This window comes from Rhipicephalus microplus, chromosome 1 (genome assembly GCF_043290135.1).
Source record: "Rhipicephalus microplus isolate Deutch F79 chromosome 1, USDA_Rmic, whole genome shotgun sequence".
Lineage (NCBI taxonomy): Eukaryota > Metazoa > Arthropoda > Arachnida > Ixodida > Ixodidae > Rhipicephalus > Rhipicephalus microplus.
Window position 1 is genome coordinate 245,364,609 of NC_134700.1, and position 21,354 is coordinate 245,385,962.

Here is a 21,354-nt window from a genome sequence, read left to right on the forward strand (position 1 = left end):
ATTATTGTGTTATTACTGTGTTTGTCATACAGTCACGCCACGCAATACCAATATTGGTGTATCAATTCTACACTTGACCGGCCACGAGCGTACCATGAGCGTGGCATGCTTATCATACTATACATAAAATGCATGTCATGATTTTCGTATTACCCCCTGCCATTCATGTTCGTCATAGTCACCTGACGCAATGCGAATTACTATTATTTTGTTATTACTGTGTTTGTCACACAGTCACGCCACGCAATTCCAATGTTGGTGTATCAATTCTACACTTAACCGGCCACGAGCGTACCATGAGCGTGGCATGCTTATCATGCTATACATAAAATGCATGTCATGATTTTCATATTACCCCCTGCCATTCATGTTCGTCATAGTCACCTGACGCAATTGCAATTACTATTATTGTGTTATTACTGTGTTTGTCATACAGTCACGCCACGCAATACCAATATTGGTGTATCAATTCCACACTTGACCGGCCACGAGCGTACCATGAGCGTGGCATGCTTATCATACTATACATAAAATGCATGTCATGATTTTCGTATTACCCCCTGCCATTCATGTTCGTCATAGTCACCTGACGCAATGCCAATTACTATTATAGTGTTATTACTGTGTTTGTCATACAGTCACGCCACGCAATACCAATATTGGTGTATTAATTCTACACTTAACCGGCCACGAGCGTACCATGAGCGTGGCATGCTTATCATGCTATACATAAAATGCGTGTCATGATTTTCATATTACCCCCTGCCATTCTTGTTCGTCATAGTCACCTGACGCAATGCCAATTACTATTATTGTGTTATTACTGTGTTTGTCATACAGTCACGCCACGCAATACCAATATTGGTGTATCAATTCTACACTTGACCGGCCACGAGCGTACCATGAGCGTGGCATGCTTATCATACTATACATAAAATGCATGTCATGATTTTCATATTACCCCCTGCCATTCATGTTCGTCATAGTCACCTGACGCAATTCCAATTACTATTATTGTGTTATTACTGTGTTTGTAATACAGTCACGCCACGCAATACGAATATTGGTGTATCAATTCTACACTTAACCGGCCACGAGCGTACCATGAGCGTGGCATGCTTATCATGCTATACATGAAATGCGCGTCATGATTTTCATATTACCACCTGCCATTCATGTTCGTCATAGTCACCTGACGCAATGCGAATTACTATTATATTGCTATTACTGTGTTTGTAATACAGTCACGCCACGCAATACCAATATTGGTGTATCAATTCTACACTTAACCGGCCACGAGCGTACCATGAGCGTGGCATGCTTATCATGCTATACATAAAATGCATGTCATGATTTTCATATTACCCTCTGCCATTCATGTTCGTCATAGTCACCTGACGCAATGCCAATTACTATTATTGTGTTATTACTGTGTTTGTCATACAGTCACGCCACGCAATACCAATATTGGTGTATCAATTCTACACTTAACCGGCCACGAGCGTACCATGAGCGTGGCATGCTTATCATACTATACATAAAATGCATGTCATGATTTTCATATTACCCCCTGCCATTCATGTTCGTCATAGTCACTTGACGCAATGCCAATTACTATTATTGTGTTATTACTGTGTTTGTCATATAGTCACGCCACGCAATACCAATATTGGTGTATCAATTCTACACTTAACCGGCCACGAGCGTACCATGAGCGTGGCATGCTTATCATACTATACATAAAATGCATGTCATGATTTTCATATTACCCCCTGCCATTCATGTTCGTCATAGTCACCTGACGCAATGCCAATTACTATTATTGTGTTATTACTGTGTTTGTCATACAGTCGCGCCACGCAATACCAATATTGGTGTATCAATTCTACACTTAACCGGCCACGAGCGTACCATGAGCGTGGCATGCTTATCATACTATACATAAAATGCATGTCATGATTTTCATATTACCCCCTGCCATTCATGTTCGTCATAGTCACCTCACGCAATGCCAATTATGATGTATATCAAGCTAACCAACCGGCTGCAAGCGCACCATGAGTGAGGAATGCAGGTCATGTCGCACACGGTACACATGCTATGATTTTCACGTTACCACCTGCCATTCGTGTTCGTCATACAGGTATATCTCGTCAAAGCAAAAGGGCCGCGAGCGCCCCAGATACTAGCGAGGCGAGATGGTGGTGGTGGCGGTGGTAGTGGTTAGAAGAGGAAGAAGGCACCTCATTTCTGCAGCCCGGTAGGGAGCACGGCGCAGCGCCCTTGCAAGTGGCGAAGCCATCGATAGCGTGCGGCGGGTAAGAGAAAAGAAATGTGGTGCTTTTCCCGTTCTACTGACTTTAATTGCAGCAGGCTTCTTGCGGCACCTGACGGATCAAATCGTAACCACGTGTTTTTTCTCACGTTGGTACGGCGGCGCGCGAAATACGAAGTTCATCTAAGAAATACAACAGGGCACACGAAAGGCCAAAAACTCGTATAAGAATTGTGATTGAGTTAAGTTTATTGTTGCATATAATAAAATGTTTATTTTTTTTATTCATTTGATACTGTCAGGCCCGTGCTAGGGGTCATTAAGGTATGCTGTCACGTAATACATAATATTCACTAAAGAAAAGTAACATTCAATAGCACATAGGAATAACGAATGAATAACCAGCATAAAAAAAATCGGCAGATCGCACGTACTTTGGCGATCGACGTTATGCGAAGCATGCGGAGGGAATGCGACCGTGTTGTATTTTTATTGAGCGACACGTCATCAATTGACTCTTCATATATGTATAAACGTTGCACGCATAGACATTTGTGAGCGGTTTCAGGTGTTTAAATAACCAGTTGTTTGCACTTGCGCAACAATTCTAATAGGAACATGATTATTAGCAACAGCAGAAGCGATAAGCTGACATGAAGCGCTGGTGCTCACGAGGATGGTTCTGGACACTGCTACATAAATAAAATTCAGCGCATCGCACCTAACTACAATTGACGTTAACCCAACGTAAACGCTGCATATTATAGGAGCACATCTCTAATGCTCGATATCGTGAAGTGGCGCCCTCTCGCGTGTGACGCTCTCAACCGAGCTGCAGCAGCCGCTGCTACCGTGCGCGGATCGTCTGGTTCGGGCGGAAATTTGTTTTCGAGTGCAATTATGAGTTTGCTTTAGTTTTAGCCCAATCGACGGGGCCCAGAAACTTCCCAGATGGCCGATAAGCACACCGATGCCACCGACCGCATTGCTGGTCAGAAAGCGAAACTATGTGCACGTGTTCTCGCTCGTCACTTGCAGTTTCCGCCGTGCGATAGCAATTAGTTCGGGTGTTTCGAAATTTCAATGAGTGTGCTTTTCTCCAGCATCTGCAAGCATGTAGATACAACAAGCGAAACGTCGCGATGTCTCATTGAGCGACGACGCAGGCCGCGTTGTTGCATGTGCGCAACCGATGCCGTCAATGGATATCACATCACCGTCGCGGCTCTGGTCATGAAAACACGTGAACTTAATTGCGAACCCGCCACACAACGTCCTCGTGGCGATCGAGTGCTGCGCAATGGTGAAGTACTGCTCTGTGCCTTGATTCGGCCACCCATGAAAAGTACGTTAGCTTACACAACTCAAATCCCGGCTGTGGCGGCTGCATTTCCGATGGAGGCGGAAATGGTGTAGGCCCGTGCACTCAGATTTAAGTGCACGTTAAAGAACCCCAGGTGGTCAAAATTTCCGGAGCCCTCCACTACGGCGTCTCTCATAATTATATGGTGGTTTTGGGACGTTAAACCACACAAATAAATCAATAGCTTTCACAACAATCCTAAAAAGAAGGGCACGCGTGCCCTTTTCCTTGGGATATTTTTTTTTCTGCAGTGCAACAATCATGACAATGAACACAAGGACATGTGTGACAATCGCTGTTTTCTGCCGCTCGGGCATTAGAAAACAACACAGTCAGTCGTCGTTCATGGCATCGTCGTTCATGGCAGTCAGTCGACCGTTCATGGCATCTACTAGAAATGCAAAGCAACATCAAATTACCAAATTTGAGATAATCGTGCTTGGATTGCAGTTGTGGATGTCGGCAGGGCGCAAGCGCATGTTGTATCGCAGGAAGAAAAGTCTTGAAGGGTAGATGCTGCTGGTGTCACTCGGGAAGGGGGCAAATTTAGTTCACACCCTGGCCGATACAAATGACTGCAGTTTGTCCAATAATGTTTGTTCATTGAGAGTGACATCATGGAGTAGTTCATATCAATACCACACAAGGCCGTCGCTCGGGTATCAGAATTTAACAAATAGTTATCGCTGATTTTATGTGCCGCGCACAGAGCCACAAAGATTATGCGACAACCTTTAGTGAATGTGCACTAAACAGCCACAGCATGTTTCGCTTATGAATTTAGGGTATACGCAGTGTGCTAGGCGCGCGCTTGTCTTGATCAGTTAGCTACGTGTAAATATATGTACAGTGTCAATTTTTATGAAAGGGAACACGGGAACGCGTGGCCTGTTTGCTCCGGCAGCTGCTGGCAGCGCGTTCAAGCGGGAGTGAGAGTAACCACAGTCTCTTTTTTGCGTCATCTCGTGGCGAGCAAAACAACCATTTGTTGCTGATATGGAACCAGCGGCAAGATTGCGACCCCTAACTCCAGGCGATTACGCGAGAGCCGGTGGGAGGGTCGCAATCTTGCCGTTCTATATCAGCAACGAACGGTTGTTTTGTTCACCGCGAGACAACGCGAAAAAGAGACTGTGGTTGCTCACACTCCCGCTTGAACGCGCTGCCAGCAGCCGCCGGAGCGGGCAGGCCAAGCGTTTCCGTGTTCCCTTTCATAAAAATTGACACTGTACGTGCACAAACCAAATAAAGCTGAAGTCTCACATGTCCTGCGCCGCTCTGCTGCGCTCACAAGACGCGCTTACTCGAGGCGATTCGGAGGCCCTGTCGTCGGTGGCTCCCTGCCTAGGGGCCTTCGCGGTAGGTTTTGGGACACCGCCTACGCCCGTAGCATGCGTGTGATAAATGGCTGAAGTACTGGCGAGGCGCTGAAACACGGTTGAAAGCTCACCGAAAAGTGGAGTGTAGGGCGGGTATAGCAAAAGTCACTGTCACCGAACTGCTTGCTGCATATGGTCGATGAAGGCGTGAGGCGCTTTCCCTCTCTAAGTTTGACTATCCACTTCTTCCTCAGCTTCGGGTCCTTAAGATGGTTATGAAAGCTACGCCCTCTTCCCAGATGGCTGATCATATAGAGGCACAGAGCAGTACTCCACTATAGGAACCCGGCAATGCAGTTTACGAGATCTGATGGTAGCGCCAGAACACACAGCCTAGCGAGTAGGCACAGCAAAACCGAGTTTTCCAATGCGTAGCCTAGCGAGTAGACGCAGTAAAACCGGACTTGCACGAGCATATTATTTTTAGGGGCGAAGGTTCTTTTAGCGGCACCCGTTTGTCCCTCGTAGTCATAGTAGTTGTAATGTGTAACCAGTCTTACATTTTGACCTCTAAGGTGGTGCCGGTGAGAAATTTCTTTTGTGCGTTGATGAACAATAAAAAAATTGCAGCGTGCGCGTTAACTAAAAGCCGCATCCTCCTGTCTCTCATTCCCCCTTAGCAGCCATTGGCATGTACATTGAGCACTATCTGACAAGAAAGGATTGCTACGTTATACTCGCTGGGCATAACCTTCTTGGTTTTAGAAAGGTTTAGCGAGCGTTGGGTTACAGTGCCATGAATACAGTGAAATAGTACATACCATGAACTCGAGGTGGTTAAAGGTGGGAAGTGGACCCGAAGCGCAAGCCGTAAGAAAGTGTGCGTGTGCCACGTCTCGTTTAGTCCTTGGAATGTCCGCTGGATGGCGGTACATATGCGGAATATATGATGAATAGATGCGAGATGGTGGTACTTGGAGTGTTGAATAGATGGACGAACGGACACACAGACAGATGCATGGACGGACTCACCGACGGCTGCACCGACGGATGGACGCATGGACGGACGCAGGGGCGGATGCATGGACGAACGCAGGGACGGACGCGCAGATAGACGTGCGGACGCACGAACAGACGCACGCACGGACGGGCGAATGGACGCACGGATGGTCAGACAGACGGAGGCATGGACGGACGGAAGCAAGAACGAATGAGCGGACGGATGCTTCGCCCCACTCTCCATCATTCACTCCGTGGATATGCTGCCATTTTTTTTAGTTGCGAGCTGGGGGGGGGGGGGTCACGGCTGCTTATGAAAGCGCCCAGTAAGCGTCCTTTGAAAACGTGCCAAAAAGGGAATTGACACTTTAGCGTGTCACTGTGCTCAGCGAGTGTTCCATTTCTTTGGTATCGCTGGCGGTCGGTACTGTTATGCCTGCGAGTCCACAACGAACGTCCATGCCTCGGAAAAGGAAATCTGTGTCAAGGCCAGCCCGCGAGCCCGCCTGACGCGAACAACTCAACGGCGTAAACACGCGACAGCGCCTTTCTGGCGCGCACGTGCAGTGAGTCATCTCAGCCCGCGAGCCCGTCGAGTAAACAACCGGCGCCTTCCTGTCTGGCGGGTCTGACGCAATGCCTGGCGACGTCACTCGTCCTTAGGTGCAGCCACCTGCAGCGCAGCCTCTCCAGATTCGATGAGAAAGAATGACGCGGCCCAGCGGCGACCCCCCATTGGAGGAGTCTGACCTCACGACCAGCGGCACTTCTGGTTGGACATTTGGGTTGGACCCGGAGCATATAAAAGAAGCCCTGCGGCGCGTCGCGAGCAGCAGACCCGTTGGAGGGCAGACATGTGTGTCGCAGCAGTCCTATGTGAGAGCAGACATGTGTGTTGCAGTTGAGCTGTGTGTCAGAGAAGAGAGCTATGTGATAGAGAGTTGAGCTATGTGTTAGCAGACCCATTTGAGAGCAGACCTATGTGTTAGAGAGGAGAGCTCGGCTCTTCGAGTCTCTGTCGGCCCCAGTGCCGAATTTGTAACGCCTCTGTATATATGCTGTGCATAAACCTTGTTTAACTCACCGTCGTCTCGTCCGCTCTTCTATCAGCTCTGCGCAGAAGCACTCGCGAGCTGAGAAACCTACGCTACCAAACGGCTGGTGACCTTCCCGGTGGAATTCGAAGCAGTGGCGCCTTCGGGACCGTGTTGGCGTCGCCGTCTTTCGAAACAGTGGTTGCAGCGGTGAGATTCGTGGCGCCCTTCGTAACGTCGTCGGAGGTGCGCTTCGCAACAGTAGTTGGCAGCTGCGGGATCGGCCGGCGTCAGTGACATCGATGCGGTGAGTGCCTGATGTTTTCCCTCAGTTCACCAGACTACTCTAGCTCAGGTTGTAGTAGTTTAGAGAAGGGCTGTGTGAAGCGTTGAAGTGAGCTTTGATCGTTTCAAGCAAAGTCGAAGTGCTTTGAAACCAAAGTTAATGCGGAGGGGGTGAACACGGGAGTGTGAAAAATTGCTTGCGCGTCTTGCTAGTTGAATTATAGTGGGTACGGCAAGTAAATTGTTAACAGGGGCAAACAGCAAGAGGCTAGTGTGAACGATGGAGAACCTTAAAGTGAAGTAACTCATCGAAATTTGTGAGGAACTCGGCATTACTTTGGGCCATGCGAAACGAAAGCAAGCGATCCTTGAGATCATGAAGGATGAGGGAGTGTCGGCTGAGGAAGTCGATGAGGCCTGGGTGGATATCAAAGCACGCCGCGAGGAAGCTGAAAAGCGAGAAGCTCGCGAACGTGAAGAAGGTGAAAGGCGAGAAGCTCGCGAACGTGAAGAAGCTGAAAGGCGAGAACGCCACGAGGAGGCCGAGAGACAGGAGCGCCTCGAGTTGAAACGAATAGAATTGGCAATACTACAGTGTTCGCAGGCGCCTAGCGTAGCTTCTCCGACGATTCAGGTCAGCGGTTATAGAATTCGGGACCAATTGCCACCGTTCGTAGTAGGCGAGGACATGGCGAAGTATCTCGTCAAGTTTGAACACGTCTGTGAGCGAAATGCTTTGGAGCGGTCTCTTTGGGCGCAGAACCTGCTAGCTCTTCTTCCCGGCGAAGTGTCCGACGCGATAACTTGCTTGTCGAGGGGAGCGTTTGAGAGCTATGACGAGGTTAAGGAAGTGCTCTTGAGACGTTATATGTTGTCACCCGAGGCTTTCAGGCAAAGGTTCCGGTATGCTAAAAAGGGGAATGAGTCACACGTTGGCTCCGCGTTTCGTCCTAAAGCCGATTTAATTGAATGGCTCAAGGGCGAAGGTGTTTATGACGACCGCGATAAAGTGGTGGAATGCATTGCATTGGAGCGATTCTACCACTGCATCGAGGAGGATGTCAAACTTTGGCTGCAGGACAAACTTGGTGAAGTACAGCTAAACAAGGCAGCAGAGTTAGCTGAGGAGTATTATACTCGCCGAAAGTTGCACAGCAGGGCAGTGCGCGTTGAAAAGAATGAGAGAAAAGAGGGCTTTTCAAAGAAACCTGATCAACGGAGACCCGCTCCGCACCGTAATTTCAAGAAGGACCCGTCTCTTACGAAGGACACTGTAGGGGAAGGGCAAACGGAAGCGGAGAAATCGAGTGAGGTTTCTAAACAACGCACTGATACCACAGGGACGTTTGAATCACGGAAGCCGCTAATCTGCTACAACTGCAAACAGGAAGGGCACATCGCGATAAACTGTAAGCAAAAGTTTGCTTTTGCAACAATCCGAGAATCGGAAAAGAACATGCGGTTGTTGGAGCCGTATACCCAACAAATTAGTGTGAATGGGCAAACGTGTCGAGCACTTAGAGACTCAGCGGCAACCATGAACGTTGTCCATCCTTCATTGGTGTCTCCGGATGACTTTACAGGAGAATGCGCGTGGATCAGGCAAGTCGCCGAGGAGCAGAGGGCTTGCTTACCAATCGCTACGGTTGTCCTTGAAGGCCCGTTCGGTAAGCTTCGCACTGAAGCGGCTGTGTCTGCCGCGCTTCTCGATCGTTTCCCATATCTTTTCTCTAACAACTCAGAGCAGCTTCTCGAAGAGCAGGGTAAATCGTTCTTCCCCAACTTAGCGTACATGGCCCTCACGCGATCGCAAGCGCGGAAGCTTTCGCGGGAGCTTGATCTTGTTCTGTGTGGTAAAACAAGTTCAAAAGCAGCAGATCTGTGTGACCTTGGCGGCGAGTCGACGTAACCTCAGACACAAGATTTTCTGTGTGAGTCATTTGAGCCGTCACTCGAGCGGCCCGTCGCCGAAGCCACCGGCGCGGTATGCGTAGCAGGGAGAGACGACATGGCGCCATTGAGTCAGAGCGAGAGGGCTGCAACGCTCTCGCCTGTGGCGGAAAGTTGGAGTGAGCTGTCGAGGGTTGATCGAGAAACGCTCATTCGAGAGCAGCGTGAGGACCTCTCGATTAAAGCGCTAATGGAAAGCGTAAACTTGGGAAAAAAGAAAAAGAATGTTTCTTTTTTTGAGAAAGCAGGGCTTTTGTATCGAAGCTACACAAATGCGCAAGGTCGCAAGTATGAGCAGCTCTTGGTGCCACAAAAGTATCGTCACCAACTATTGGAACTGGCGCATGAAAACGCGTGGGCCGGGCATCTCGGCATAAAGAAGAGCAAGGCTAGAGTTTCCCTTGAGTTTTATTGGCCGAAATGCTGGAAGGACATCGAAGACTTTGTACGCTCATGCGACACTTGTCGGAGAGTGGGGAAATTCGCGGACAAGTGGAAGGCACCCATGAAGCTTTCTAATACCAATTATGAAGTGAAATTAGGAAGGCGGCCAAACAAAATTTACCACAGTAAATTGATGAAACCATACGTTCTATGTCAAGTGGTCGTAAATCTGCTTTTGAATGCTTCAGAGGAAGAGGGAGCAGAAATTTTGATCACTAGTGACGTAATCGAAAAAGGATTGGAGGTAATCTTGGAGCAGTTGAACCTAGAGCCTAGGTTAAGTGAAGTCCAGAAGAAGGAGCTAAGAAGGAATGTTCCTTTTTATGAGAAATCTGGACTCCCCTATTGTAGTTACACAGATGTGCAACGTCGCAAGTACGAGCAGCCCTTAGTACCGCATAGGTATCGTCGCCTTAAAGTGGCCGGTTACTGAGATGGAGCGTGATACTCCGACAGCGCAACTTAAACGTTCGCTGAAAAAAAAAAGGGAAAGCTAAACGCTAATGCAGACGCATTGAGCCGTGCATTTAGTTAGTACCTTCTCCACCCTTCGGTTTCTCGCTGGCGATTCGGGGCAAAATTTTGACCTCATCACGACCTGAGCTGAGCGCTCTCGTCCAGAGTGAGCTCAAGGAGCCAACTTTATGTTCTATTCTAATTCGTTACGTTGTTGTACGTGAAAAAAATTTGAGTTGTCATTTTAAGAGTATTGTGTCCCACATGTGCCTCTTGATGTAGAGGGAACGAAATTCCGGTAGTCACGTAGCTAGGTATATGTTGTACTATACTTTGTCTGGTGTTCTGTCGGGTGACCGAGGGCACTTGCTTGTGTCGTGTGTTGTCTGTTGTCGAACCATTCTTGACAAGTTGCAGAACCATCGACAAGTGCTGAAACCAAAGATCGTCAGAAGAGACGAGCGAAGCTGGCCGGCAAGTTGTGGCGACAAGCCAGTGGAGCTGGGATCCGTCCTCAAGAATGGGATGTGTTCCCGGAACAGAGTCTGGAGCTGCATTCTCCCCATGGCCCTGGAGGCAAACCTGGAGGGACCTGGCGAATGAGCGCGCCTGACATCCGAGCCACGTGGAAGCAGCTCGTCTTTCCGGCGCATTGTCTGGCGGCGGGGGTGCTGTTATGCCTGCGAGTCCACAACGAACGTCCATGCCTCGGAAAAGGAAATCTGTGTCAAGGCCAGCCCGCGAGCCCGCCTGACGCGAACAACTCAACGGCGTAAACACGCGACGGCGCCTTTTTGGCGCGCACGTGCAGTGAGTCATCTCAGCCCGCGAGCCCGTCGAGTAAACAACCGGCGCCTTCCTGTCTGGCGGGTCTGACGCAATGCCTGGCGACGTCACTCGTCCTTGGGTGCAGCCACCTGCAGCGCAGCCTCTCCAGATTCGATGAGAAAGAATGACGCGGCCCAGCGGCGACCCCCCATTGGAGGAGTCTGACCTCACGACCAGCGGCACTTCTGGTTGGACATTTGGGTTGGACCCGGTGCATATAAAAGAAGCCCTGCGGCGCGTCGCGAGCAGCAGGCCCGTTGGAGGGCAGACATGTGTGTCGCAGCAGTCCTATGTGAGAGCAGACATGTGTATCGCAGTTGAGCTGTGTGTCAGAGAAGAGAGCTATGTGATAGAGAGTTGAGCTATGATTTAGCAGACCCATTTGAGAGCAGACCTATGTGTTAGAGAGGAGAACTCGGCTCTTCGAGTCTCTGTCGGCCCCAGTGCCGAATTTGTAACGCCTCTGTATATATGCTGTACATAAACCTTGTTTAACTCACCGTCGTCTCGTCCGCTCGTCTATCAGCTCTGCGCAGAAGCAGTCGCGAGCTGAGAAACCTACGCTACCAAACGGCTGGTGACCTTCCCGGTGGAATTCGAAACAGTGGCGCCTTCGGGACCGTGTTGGCGTCGCCGTCTTTCGAAACAGTGGTTGCAGCGGTGAGGAGGAGGAGGTAAAACTTTATTAGACCAAGGGACTTGGGCACTTACGTCCCAGGGTCCCCGCACGACCCCACTTCGCTATGCGTTCATGAGTTCATGCAGTTCCATGACGTGGGCGGCCCGGTCAGTGGCGATTTTCTGCTTGGCCGGGTCCGTCGAGCGCAGCAAGGTCTCCCATTCCTCCCATGTGGTCAGTGGCTCCGGGCCCCACGGGGGAGGGTCCGCCGGGCATTCCATGAGAATGTGGGTAAGGGTAGCGTGGGGGTGAGTGCATTGCGCACAAGACGCTCCCAGGTAAATGCGGGAAAGAAAATAGGGGGAGGGAAGGGTGCGGGTCTGAAGGCGACGCCATAATATTTGGTGAAAATTTTTGAGGGATCGGTGGGGTGGTGGGTATAGCTGGCGTTCGGCGCGATATGACTGGGTCATCTCGTTGAACGAATGCATGCGCTCCCTGGAAGAGCCCGACTCCGATTCCGCCGCCGCCCGGTTGATGAGACCTCGGGCGTGGTCATTGGCGGCTTCGTTGCCGGGATTTCCAGAGTGCGCAGGCACCCAGATCAGCTCCACATGGCGAGCCGGGTTTTTGGTGGGCGAGCTGGGAATTCTGAAAGCGCTCTCGTGGACTCGTCCTCGCGCGAAATTTAGGATCGCGGTTTTCGAGTCGGAAAGGACGTACCGGGCATCAGTGTGTGCGAGGGCAAGCGCGATCGCCGCTTCTTCCGAGGATTCCGGGGTGGATGCAGGAGGAAGGTGGAGAGTTGCAATGGGTTGGAGTGTGCGATCAACGACTGCAACTGCCGCGTCGTCGCCCGTGCAAGCTGCATCCATCCATACGGCGTCCTCTTCAGAACCGTAGTATTTGTGGAGAGCTTTTGCACGGGCCTTGCGGCGGGCCGAATGGTAGGTAACGTGGGTGTTTCTTGGGAGAGGTTTAACTATTATCTTTGTGTGTATGGGTCGGGGGATTGGTAGAAGTGTGGGGTCGGCTGCTGGTATGTGAATATTGAGGCTGTCAAGTATGTAGCGTCCGGTGAAAGTCTGAGCTAAACGAGTGTATTGCGCTCGTCTGTGGGCCTCAGTGAGTTCGTGTGTGGTGTTATGGAGCCCAAGCTGAAGAAGTTTAGTGGTCTGTGTGTTAGGGGGGAGGTGTAAGGCCACCTTGTAGGCTTTACGAAGCATGGCATCCAGGGTGGCTATTTCTTCTTGTCGAAGTCGGAGATACGGGATTGTATAAAGGAAGCGGCTCAGTATGAAGGCTTGAATGAGACGACACAAATCGTGTTCCTTCATGCCATAGTGTTTTCCAGAAACTCTGCGGACGAGGTGCGAGAGCGCAACCGTCACCCGCTTGAGTTTCCGGATAGTGAAAGTGTTACGGCCGTTATTTTGGATGTGAAGGCCCAAGATTCGGATTGTGTCGACCGCTGGGATAGGGTGCCCGTCCAGAGTAACGGTGATGGGGGCAGTGGGAAGAGTACGTGGTGAAGGGCGTATGAGAAGCAGCTCAGATTTTTCCGGGGAACAGGAGAGACCAATGCTTTGTGCGTGTTGTTGTGTAATGTTTGCGGCGGTTTGTAAGGTTTCCTCTATGTCGCCATCACTACCGTGGGTGGTCCACAGTGTGATGTCGTCTGCATAGAGGGTGTGGTGAAGGTGAGGGATATTGTGAAGAGCGCGGGCTAAGGGAATGAGTGTAGCATTGAAGAGAAAAGGGGAAAGGACCGAACCTTGCGGAGTGCCTACACCACTGAGAGTATATGGAGGGGACGCATGGGGGCCCATATGAACCTCGGCCGTGCGTCCTGATAGGAAGGCTTGTATGTAGGCGTACATACGAACGCCCACATCGAGGGGGGAGAGAGCCGCCATGATCGCTCGGTGTTCTACTCGATCAAAGGCCTTGGTTAAGTCCAGGGCCAAGACGGCTTTAGTATGAGCGGGGATGAGAGGATCAAGAATGCCGTGCGTCAGTTGAAGCATGGCATCTTGGGCAGACACACGGGCGGAAGCCCACCATGCTGTGCGGGTATAGGTTGTGGTCGTGCATGTGTTGAGTCAGTCTGTTTAAAGCAACCTGCTCGAGAAGCTTCCCGAGACATGATGTGAGTGAAATGGGGCGGAGGTTTGATATGGTAAGGGGTTTGTTAGGTTTAGGGATGAATACAATCTTGGCATGGCGCCAGGATTGCGGCAAGGTGCCTTCCTTCCAGCATTTATTAAAGTAATCTGTGCAATCGATTGATCATCCAGATTACGGAGCATGGAGTTAGTTATCCCGTCTTTCCCCGGTGCAGAGCTTGTTCGGATGTTCTGGAGGGCCATACGGACCTCTTGCTCCGATATGTCGTTGTCCAGGGCTTCATTCGGGGCTCCCGTGTAGGGCGGCAGAGGGGAGGAGGTGCCGGGTGCCGTGTGTGTTGTGCGTAGTTGGTCCAGAAGGGTGTCAGGGGAAAGCGTGGAGTTGTGAAGTAAGCGTGTGATGTGATGTTGTGACGTTGTGCGTGAGTGTGTAGGGTCGATAAGGTGCCGTAGGAGGTGCCATGCGTACTTGGTAGAGAGATTGCCAGCTATGCTGTTGCACACCTGACCGCAGTTGGAACGTCACATTTCCTCGGCGTGCGCAGTTGTTTGTGTCTGTAGCGTAACCAGTCGGCGTTTTAACGTTCTGTTATGCTTCTGTCGTTTCCATCTCTCCAGTATGCTGGGGTGCGCCTCCCAGAGGTGGGCAAAGCGAGTGTCCAATGTAGGGGTGTTGGGTGGTGTGGTAATCTTTTGTGTGTGTGCGGTTATATCATCTAGGAGAGATGAGACCCAATGATCAATGTCTTGTATCGGGGTATTGGGGAGTTCCCGACGAGCGGATCGGATAGCGTCCCAGTGAGATTGTGGGTGAGGAGTCGAGGTCTGTGTGGTGTGTGAGGTATTTGTATGGCGATAATATAATGGTCGCTTCCAAGTGTGTGTTGTGTACGAGACCATGGGATATCTTTGAGAGAACGGCTGAGTGTGAGGTCTGGACTAGTGTCCATTGTTACGCTATTGCCGATTCGGGTTGGTGTGAGAAAGTTATGTGTAGTGAGGCGCAAGTCTTGAATGGTAGTCCAAAGCCTGCGGTGAGATTCGTAGCGCCCTTCGTAACGTCGTCGGAGGCGCGCTTCGCAACAGTACCAACAATGCTGAGGCGGCCCAAAAAGCTTCGTCGCGCCCTCTGGTCCACTGTCGGGTGCCTATTGCGCAACACTCGCCGCGTACACAAACAATCGCAGTTTTAAGAAACAAAACGCTGTGCTCTTAAGATCAGCGTTAAAAGCGGACACCTACGGTTGTTAAAACAGTGTCGATAGGCACCACACCCACGATAACCACTTGAACTGCGTCTTGCCGAGTTTTACCACGATGGTGGTTCCACGCCTCGGGAGCGCACGAATTCTCGAACAGACGTCATACAAGCGCGGTTCGCAGCGCCGCTATCAGTCGCACACCAGACGAATAGCCAGCACTGCAATCACAATTGACGTTTCACGAACAACAGGATCTACGTGAAACAACAGGACGTACTTGAACAACTGAAAAGTATTTGAAAAGTAGTTCCGAGATCTTGCCTGGCCACAGAACACCGGGCCTGGCTCTGTAGTAGAATGCTTCATTGCCATGCAGAATGCTTGGGCTCGATTCCTGCTGGGACGCTGCTCATATTTTATAAAGCTGAAAGCAGCTAAATATAAAAATATAAGTCTACGTGGAGCTGCATTACAAATAACTATCATAACACAGCTACTGACGCTTGTCACTAGAACTGACTGTGTGCTATGAAACTGCAATGTGCATTGTGCATCAGGATACAAGGGGCTCTCAAGAACCATCAGCAGTAAATCAAACAAGAAAGAGTTCAGGAGAAGATGGAAGTATGAGTGATGAAAAATCCTTGAACAGCGAAGGGCACAATGTCAGTCCTATGCAGCGACTTAACAAGGAGGGGTCACTGCGAGAACCTTCACCCCCCACCCCTTGAAGGGCAACCCTACGACGCGTATGATGTTGAGGACAAGCCGCGATATTGGGTCCCGTGACATCCCCCGTTCTAAGATTTTTATCAATACAGCAAAATATAAGCCCTATAATAAATACTCATTTTTTCTAGCTCAATCTTAGGACAACAGATAAAGATATCTTGATTTGCGATTGTCTTTGGGGTTAACAAACCGATAGAAAAAGGTAGCTTGTTGCATGGATAGGGAGCTTTAGAATAGAGGCCCCAAAAGTTTGGAGCCCCAAAGAAATAGCGTCAAGGCCACTGCACACGAGCAAAACCCAAACCGCGTTTGGGTTTTCGGTTGGGGACACTATTTCTCGAATTTAGCAGGAGCCGTAAAGCCTGCCCCAAAAGCTTTACGTCGGACACACGTGACAGCACTCATTGAAGCTGTGGTCCAGTACTGGAGTGACCAAGGATTAGGTGAGTGTCCAAAGAGTTGCAGACCCAATTCGAAAACTCATCGCTCCTGCTTGACCCAAGGCTTTCATATGCAAAAGGGTTTGGGGCTATTTGAAACCTCCCTAATAGCTTAACCTCTGTACCAACAAACATGCACCAAGCTTAGAACAAGTGGCTTGTGTGCCCAATAATAGTTACTGTAAAGCTTCTGCAGATCATGATGTGCGTAACGTCAAGCCACTTGATAATAGTAGACTTGCTTAAGAAATTGGAAAAATTGCACAACAGCTCAATTTATTGATGTTATAATGCGACTGTTGTATCGGCAGACTCCCCTAGTAGTCTTAAAGAGGGCACCAAGTCTGCCTTTTTTGGACTTATCCTATGCATGGTTTAAAGTACTGGGCTACGGCCACGCAGGCTTTCTATGATAATGGAAGCTGAGGATCTCGAACGTTGCTGTCAAAGAACTGTTGGCTTCCCACCGTGGCCTACAAAAAACCAATAACCAATGGCAGGCGATTGTGAGAAGCACATCATCACTTTATCTCCATTCTTGCGTGCATTGAGAAGTTCGGCTTCTCTAATTGATTGATTTGTAGGGTTTAACGTCCCAAAACCACCATATGATTATGAGAGACGCCGTAGTGGAGGGCTCCGGAAATTTTGACCACCTGGGGTTCGTTAATGTACACCCAAATCTGAGTACACGGGCCTACAACATTTCCGCCTCCATCGGAAATGCAGCCGCCACAGCCGGGATATTGGCTTCTCTGAGACTCTACCTTTTTGGTGAGGAAGCGGCACTGTAATCAAACCTTGCGCTTGGTTATGCTTACCTGCTTTGAATAAAATGGACAGATCATACATGAGCGTTTTTCCCCGGTGTCTTCTGGTTGTCAATCACAACCCAGAAACTATTTAGAATAAGTGAATGTTTTCACTTGCAAGAGCACTCATTGCATAAAGGATCCTAACACCACTCAGTACCATGTACTTCATTGGAATTGTTCTAACCATGAAAAGCAACACAAAACAGGCAGCAGCAGCCAGCAAAGCATATGCAAAGGACTATAACTGGAATTTCCTAGGGTGAATTTTCAGCGCAGGTGGAGGGTTCAATCAACAACAAGCGCTAGCAAAACAATCTATATATTTGCATGTCAGCACAGATGCAGCTCGCATGGTGCAAATCACGTGAAAGACAGCTGCTTGGTGTAGCAATATCTCGGTATTTCTGCCTGGACCCAAATGGGAGCAGTTGGTGCAGCACATCTCTCTAGCGATGTCTCAGTATTTCTGCCTGGACCCAAATGGGAGCAGTTGGTGCAGCACATTTATCACCGCAAAAAGTACCGTTCTGTGCAGCCCTTTACGGCCCACCTTCTGCTCTTTTTTTTCCTTTTTCCCACCTTTTTTATCCAATGAGCAAGCAATAAAGTGTCCTTCTGACTGGAGCATAGTTGCCACTTGCATTCACTCAATGCAAAAGGTTGGCCATATCATCATTCTCTATCGAACTTCTACATCATGCACTGTGGCGCCATATCTTGCCTTTCACAAACCAAGGAATGATACACACCATGACTCATTCGCATTTTTTTATTCTCAATTCAACTGATCCCCATGGAGTCAGTGAGTAATCATTATCTCCATGGACAGCACACATCGCTTACACATCCACATCAATAAAATCACTGCTATATTTACATTTGAAAGCTTTTCTTTGTACAAAACACATCCACTAAGAGAGGATGTACATAATGAGAGGTTAATTATGGCTTGCCTGGCAAGCCTCTCCCACAAAAAGCATGCTTGTCTTATGAAAACATGACCATTTCGGATCATACAGGATAACACTGATAGGACCCACCAGACCTGGATGACTGACTGCCTTTTCAGGTTGAAGGCAATTCTTGCCTGAGCCTGTAAAGAAAAATATAAAAATAAAAGTCCAACTAGGTCACAACATCACGAAAGCCACGAAATAGCAAGTATACTCCTTCAATACCACATGTTAGTTCCAAGCATCAAGGTGTGCACAAAAAGTTGAATGCTGTCCTGGTTTAATCCTGCAGCGATGCCTGTATAAACTAATGGTAATTATATAGTCATTAAAAACTTTTGTTTCGATGTTAACTCGGAACCACCCTATAAACACTACCACCAGACATGAAATTTTCACCGTGCCCTCAAGAAATGGTGAGGAACTATTCATTCATACATGATGTTACTATCCATTCATATATGATGTCAGATTTCCAAGTCATCAAGGGGTCCTGCAACCCTTTTTGAGCATGGTCAGAGAATGCTGCCAATTGATATATGAGGCTTTCGAGAACATGCGCGCCAAACATTCTGGCACAGTACGGGGCCTGGAATTTACGATTAGTTCTGTGTCTGCTATAAATCGTTCTCTCTTCTTTCTCAGAATGATGATGACATATATCCAAGTGACAGTGCCATATACCTCAATTCAAAGATCTTCGCTGTTTCAAGCATCATGAGGGAGTTGCCGTGGCCACCGCTAGAGACGAACTGCGTGTGCCCTTGCGATAACATTGAAAGTAAGCTGCGTGTTTGAAGGAAAAAAAGAGCTCAAAAGCATGATGCGAGCATGACGTAACTTCTTTCCCCTGTGCCATCCACGCTCGTTGGGCTAAAGGAAAAGAGAAAGCAACTGTAGTGTGCGACAAATCTCAGCTCGTACTTGACGGATTCTAGACATTTCCGCAGGAGTCGATATTCATGAGTTGATGATAAACTATTCTAATGAAGCCAATTGATCATTACTTAAGAAAGTATTGCAGGACCCCTTCAGAATTCTGACCATTAAATGACCAGACCTTTATCCCTCACTTCCATTCATAATCATGTAGCACCGAATACCTTCACTTAATACCGGTAGCCCAACTAATAAAAAATTCATGCAGTGCTGTTTTCCATCACCCTTGCATCAACATAAGTAAGCTGAAACAGGTACTGCACGCCTTCACCAATTTTACTCATAAAGCATTTCAATAAATCAGCAAGTGTGTGTTGTCCTACCTAGAGGGCCCCCCTTGGCCTCTTCCAGTCAGAGTTATCCACAGCATCCCCTGGTCGCTTCAAATTAGGATAGGTGTACGATACTGCACAAACAGAACCAACAAACAAGACCGCAACACCCAAAGCACACACACCAAAATAAGGCATGAGAAAATTCAATGCACCACATAAAATAAATCAAGACCAATATGAAAAAATAACAGTAGTTCAGAAGAAGTATTGGGCACACAGCATTGCAGGAGAAGAAGCATATCATAATTTTAAAAACCATGCATCCATCGATGACCAAAGGCGTGCAATAAAAAGAAGTGTGATGTTAGTTATATGCAGCCGATGAGGGTCCAGTTTGGAAGAATCCAAAGTGGTGGATGTTGCGGGTCAGTCAACACATTGACGGTGTTTGTGGCAAAGCCAAGTCAGCAGCAGAAGGCATGAAAGAAAAAAAGAATGAACGTCAGAAGCGATGAGAGAAAAATATATTAATCACAACTAATTGACATCATTTCAACTAAATCAACTAAATGATATAAGCATGTAACGATGTATTAAAAGAAGGGTTCAACGGCTGTACAACTGTTAAAAAAATACTATACCTATTTAATAACAATGCTAAGAACTACAATGCTGAAACTCATTTTTAAATCCTTCATATCAGTAAACACTTACGAAATAATTTTACTGTTGGGATATGTTACATAAATTTCCGTATCAGAAATTTTTGTCAGCTACACCACAGCGGCTCTTGAAAGTGAAATGTTATAATACTTTTCCTCTTTTAACAGTGCAATGCTGAACTTTTGTCTACATTGTCATTTTGTTCATATTTTTTATATGCTAGACTCTTAATACTCAAGTACAAGTGACACAAATATTCTGAATTGCCGAGATTTCTATTGCTGATATCTCAGCTTACACAGGCACATCTGATCAAGAACTATCCACAAATGTTGCCTATAATAATCAGTGTGAGCATATGTTCTCTAACTGCAGCACCTCACATCAGGATCATGAATGACACATTTGCAGTTGCTCAGGCACTCTGACAACTCCACGAACGCTGTCCACATGATAGATTGGGAAGTTGCGCAAAGCACAACAGAATGCTTCCAGCATTGCTTCTTTATTTCCGTAAACCACAGTACCATCTGGCATCCAACTATTATCTGTCACCCCAAAATTACTTCACAAACTTGCAAATCAGCTAAGCATTGCAGAAGATCACACACCACACAAATAATGCGCTCATTCAGGTTATTAATCAGCAAGTGGGTTAACGGTAGTAGAGTGCCACTCTTTTGCCAATATACCATCCCACTTCAGGAATCTGCACCTAACACCACTAACAAGGTATGGTATAGACACTGGCTACAGTTCAGTTTCTGACATGAAATAGTGATTAGCAGAATAAGGCCATATCTCAAATGCACCCATTCTTCACAGCAGTGTCCAGTAACATACACTGGCGTTACTGGGAGCCATCACTCTCGCTCATTTCATTTGCCACAGCAAGCAACTTCAGTGAAGCGGCTTACCTGGCTTACACATTCTGCCTTCACAAACTAATTATCGAAAAACAAGTTGGATTCATTAAATCACAGTGGAAATTTTTAATGCTGATAATATTGGTAAAAGTGCTCTGCATCGTGAAGTCAGTCATACTGCAAGCACCACAACCAAGAAACAGGCCTGCTGGCCTAATCAGAGTGGCCATCGTTGGAAGCCCTATATCACTGAGCTACACACCATCGTGAACTTCCCTTGCGAAGATGAGCTTCTATTGACAATGGCCATATAAAATGAAGGAGCATCATGGCATTATGTTTTTTTTTTTCACTAGAATACAGCAGTGCAGATTCATGTATTCCTGCTGAATCTGGCCAGTCCCTCTCACACCTGTCTTAAGTGTACTGCTTTGCATGTGAAGGATGACATGAAAATCACTGGTGAAGTAGCACTAGCCTGAATAGACCAGACACTGACCAGTTCATTAATCTATAAAAATCACAACTCAAAATTGTACTGTTAGTTGCCCTTCGAGATATTTCAATATTGTACATGGCCACTGCATCTTAGTATATTTCCTGTGCCACCAGTTTCATTGTGCTTGTGCTGGTGTTCTCTAGTACAATTGTTTTTATAGACTTCATAAGAGCCTACTTATTTATCTTTTAACTTTTGCCACAGCATCTGTTATGCCACCTACACCAAGTACAGTTAATGCAAATTCTTCCTAAACTGCGCACCTTGGTTTT

General features: G+C 48.0%; 1 protein-coding gene across 2 annotated transcripts in view; it reads right to left on the reverse strand.

The window, feature by feature from the left end:
• LOC119185613 (uncharacterized) overlaps positions 1–21,354 on the reverse strand; it is a 603,714-nt gene that overhangs the window by 525,630 nt on the left and 56,730 nt on the right. Inside the window, exons 15-16 of one of the 2 annotated variants that reach the window (XM_075892081.1) lie at positions 19,103–19,185; positions 17,641–17,980 (exon numbers count right to left, since the gene is read on the reverse strand). The exons of the other annotated variant lie outside the window; for it this stretch is intronic. Of the exons in view, the coding sequence (XP_075748196.1) occupies positions 19,103–19,185 (83 nt within the window). The 3' untranslated portion in view covers positions 17,641–17,980. Of the gene's footprint in view, positions 1–17,640; positions 17,981–19,102; positions 19,186–21,354 lie in introns of those variants that run through there. 2 annotated transcript variants of the gene reach the window in all.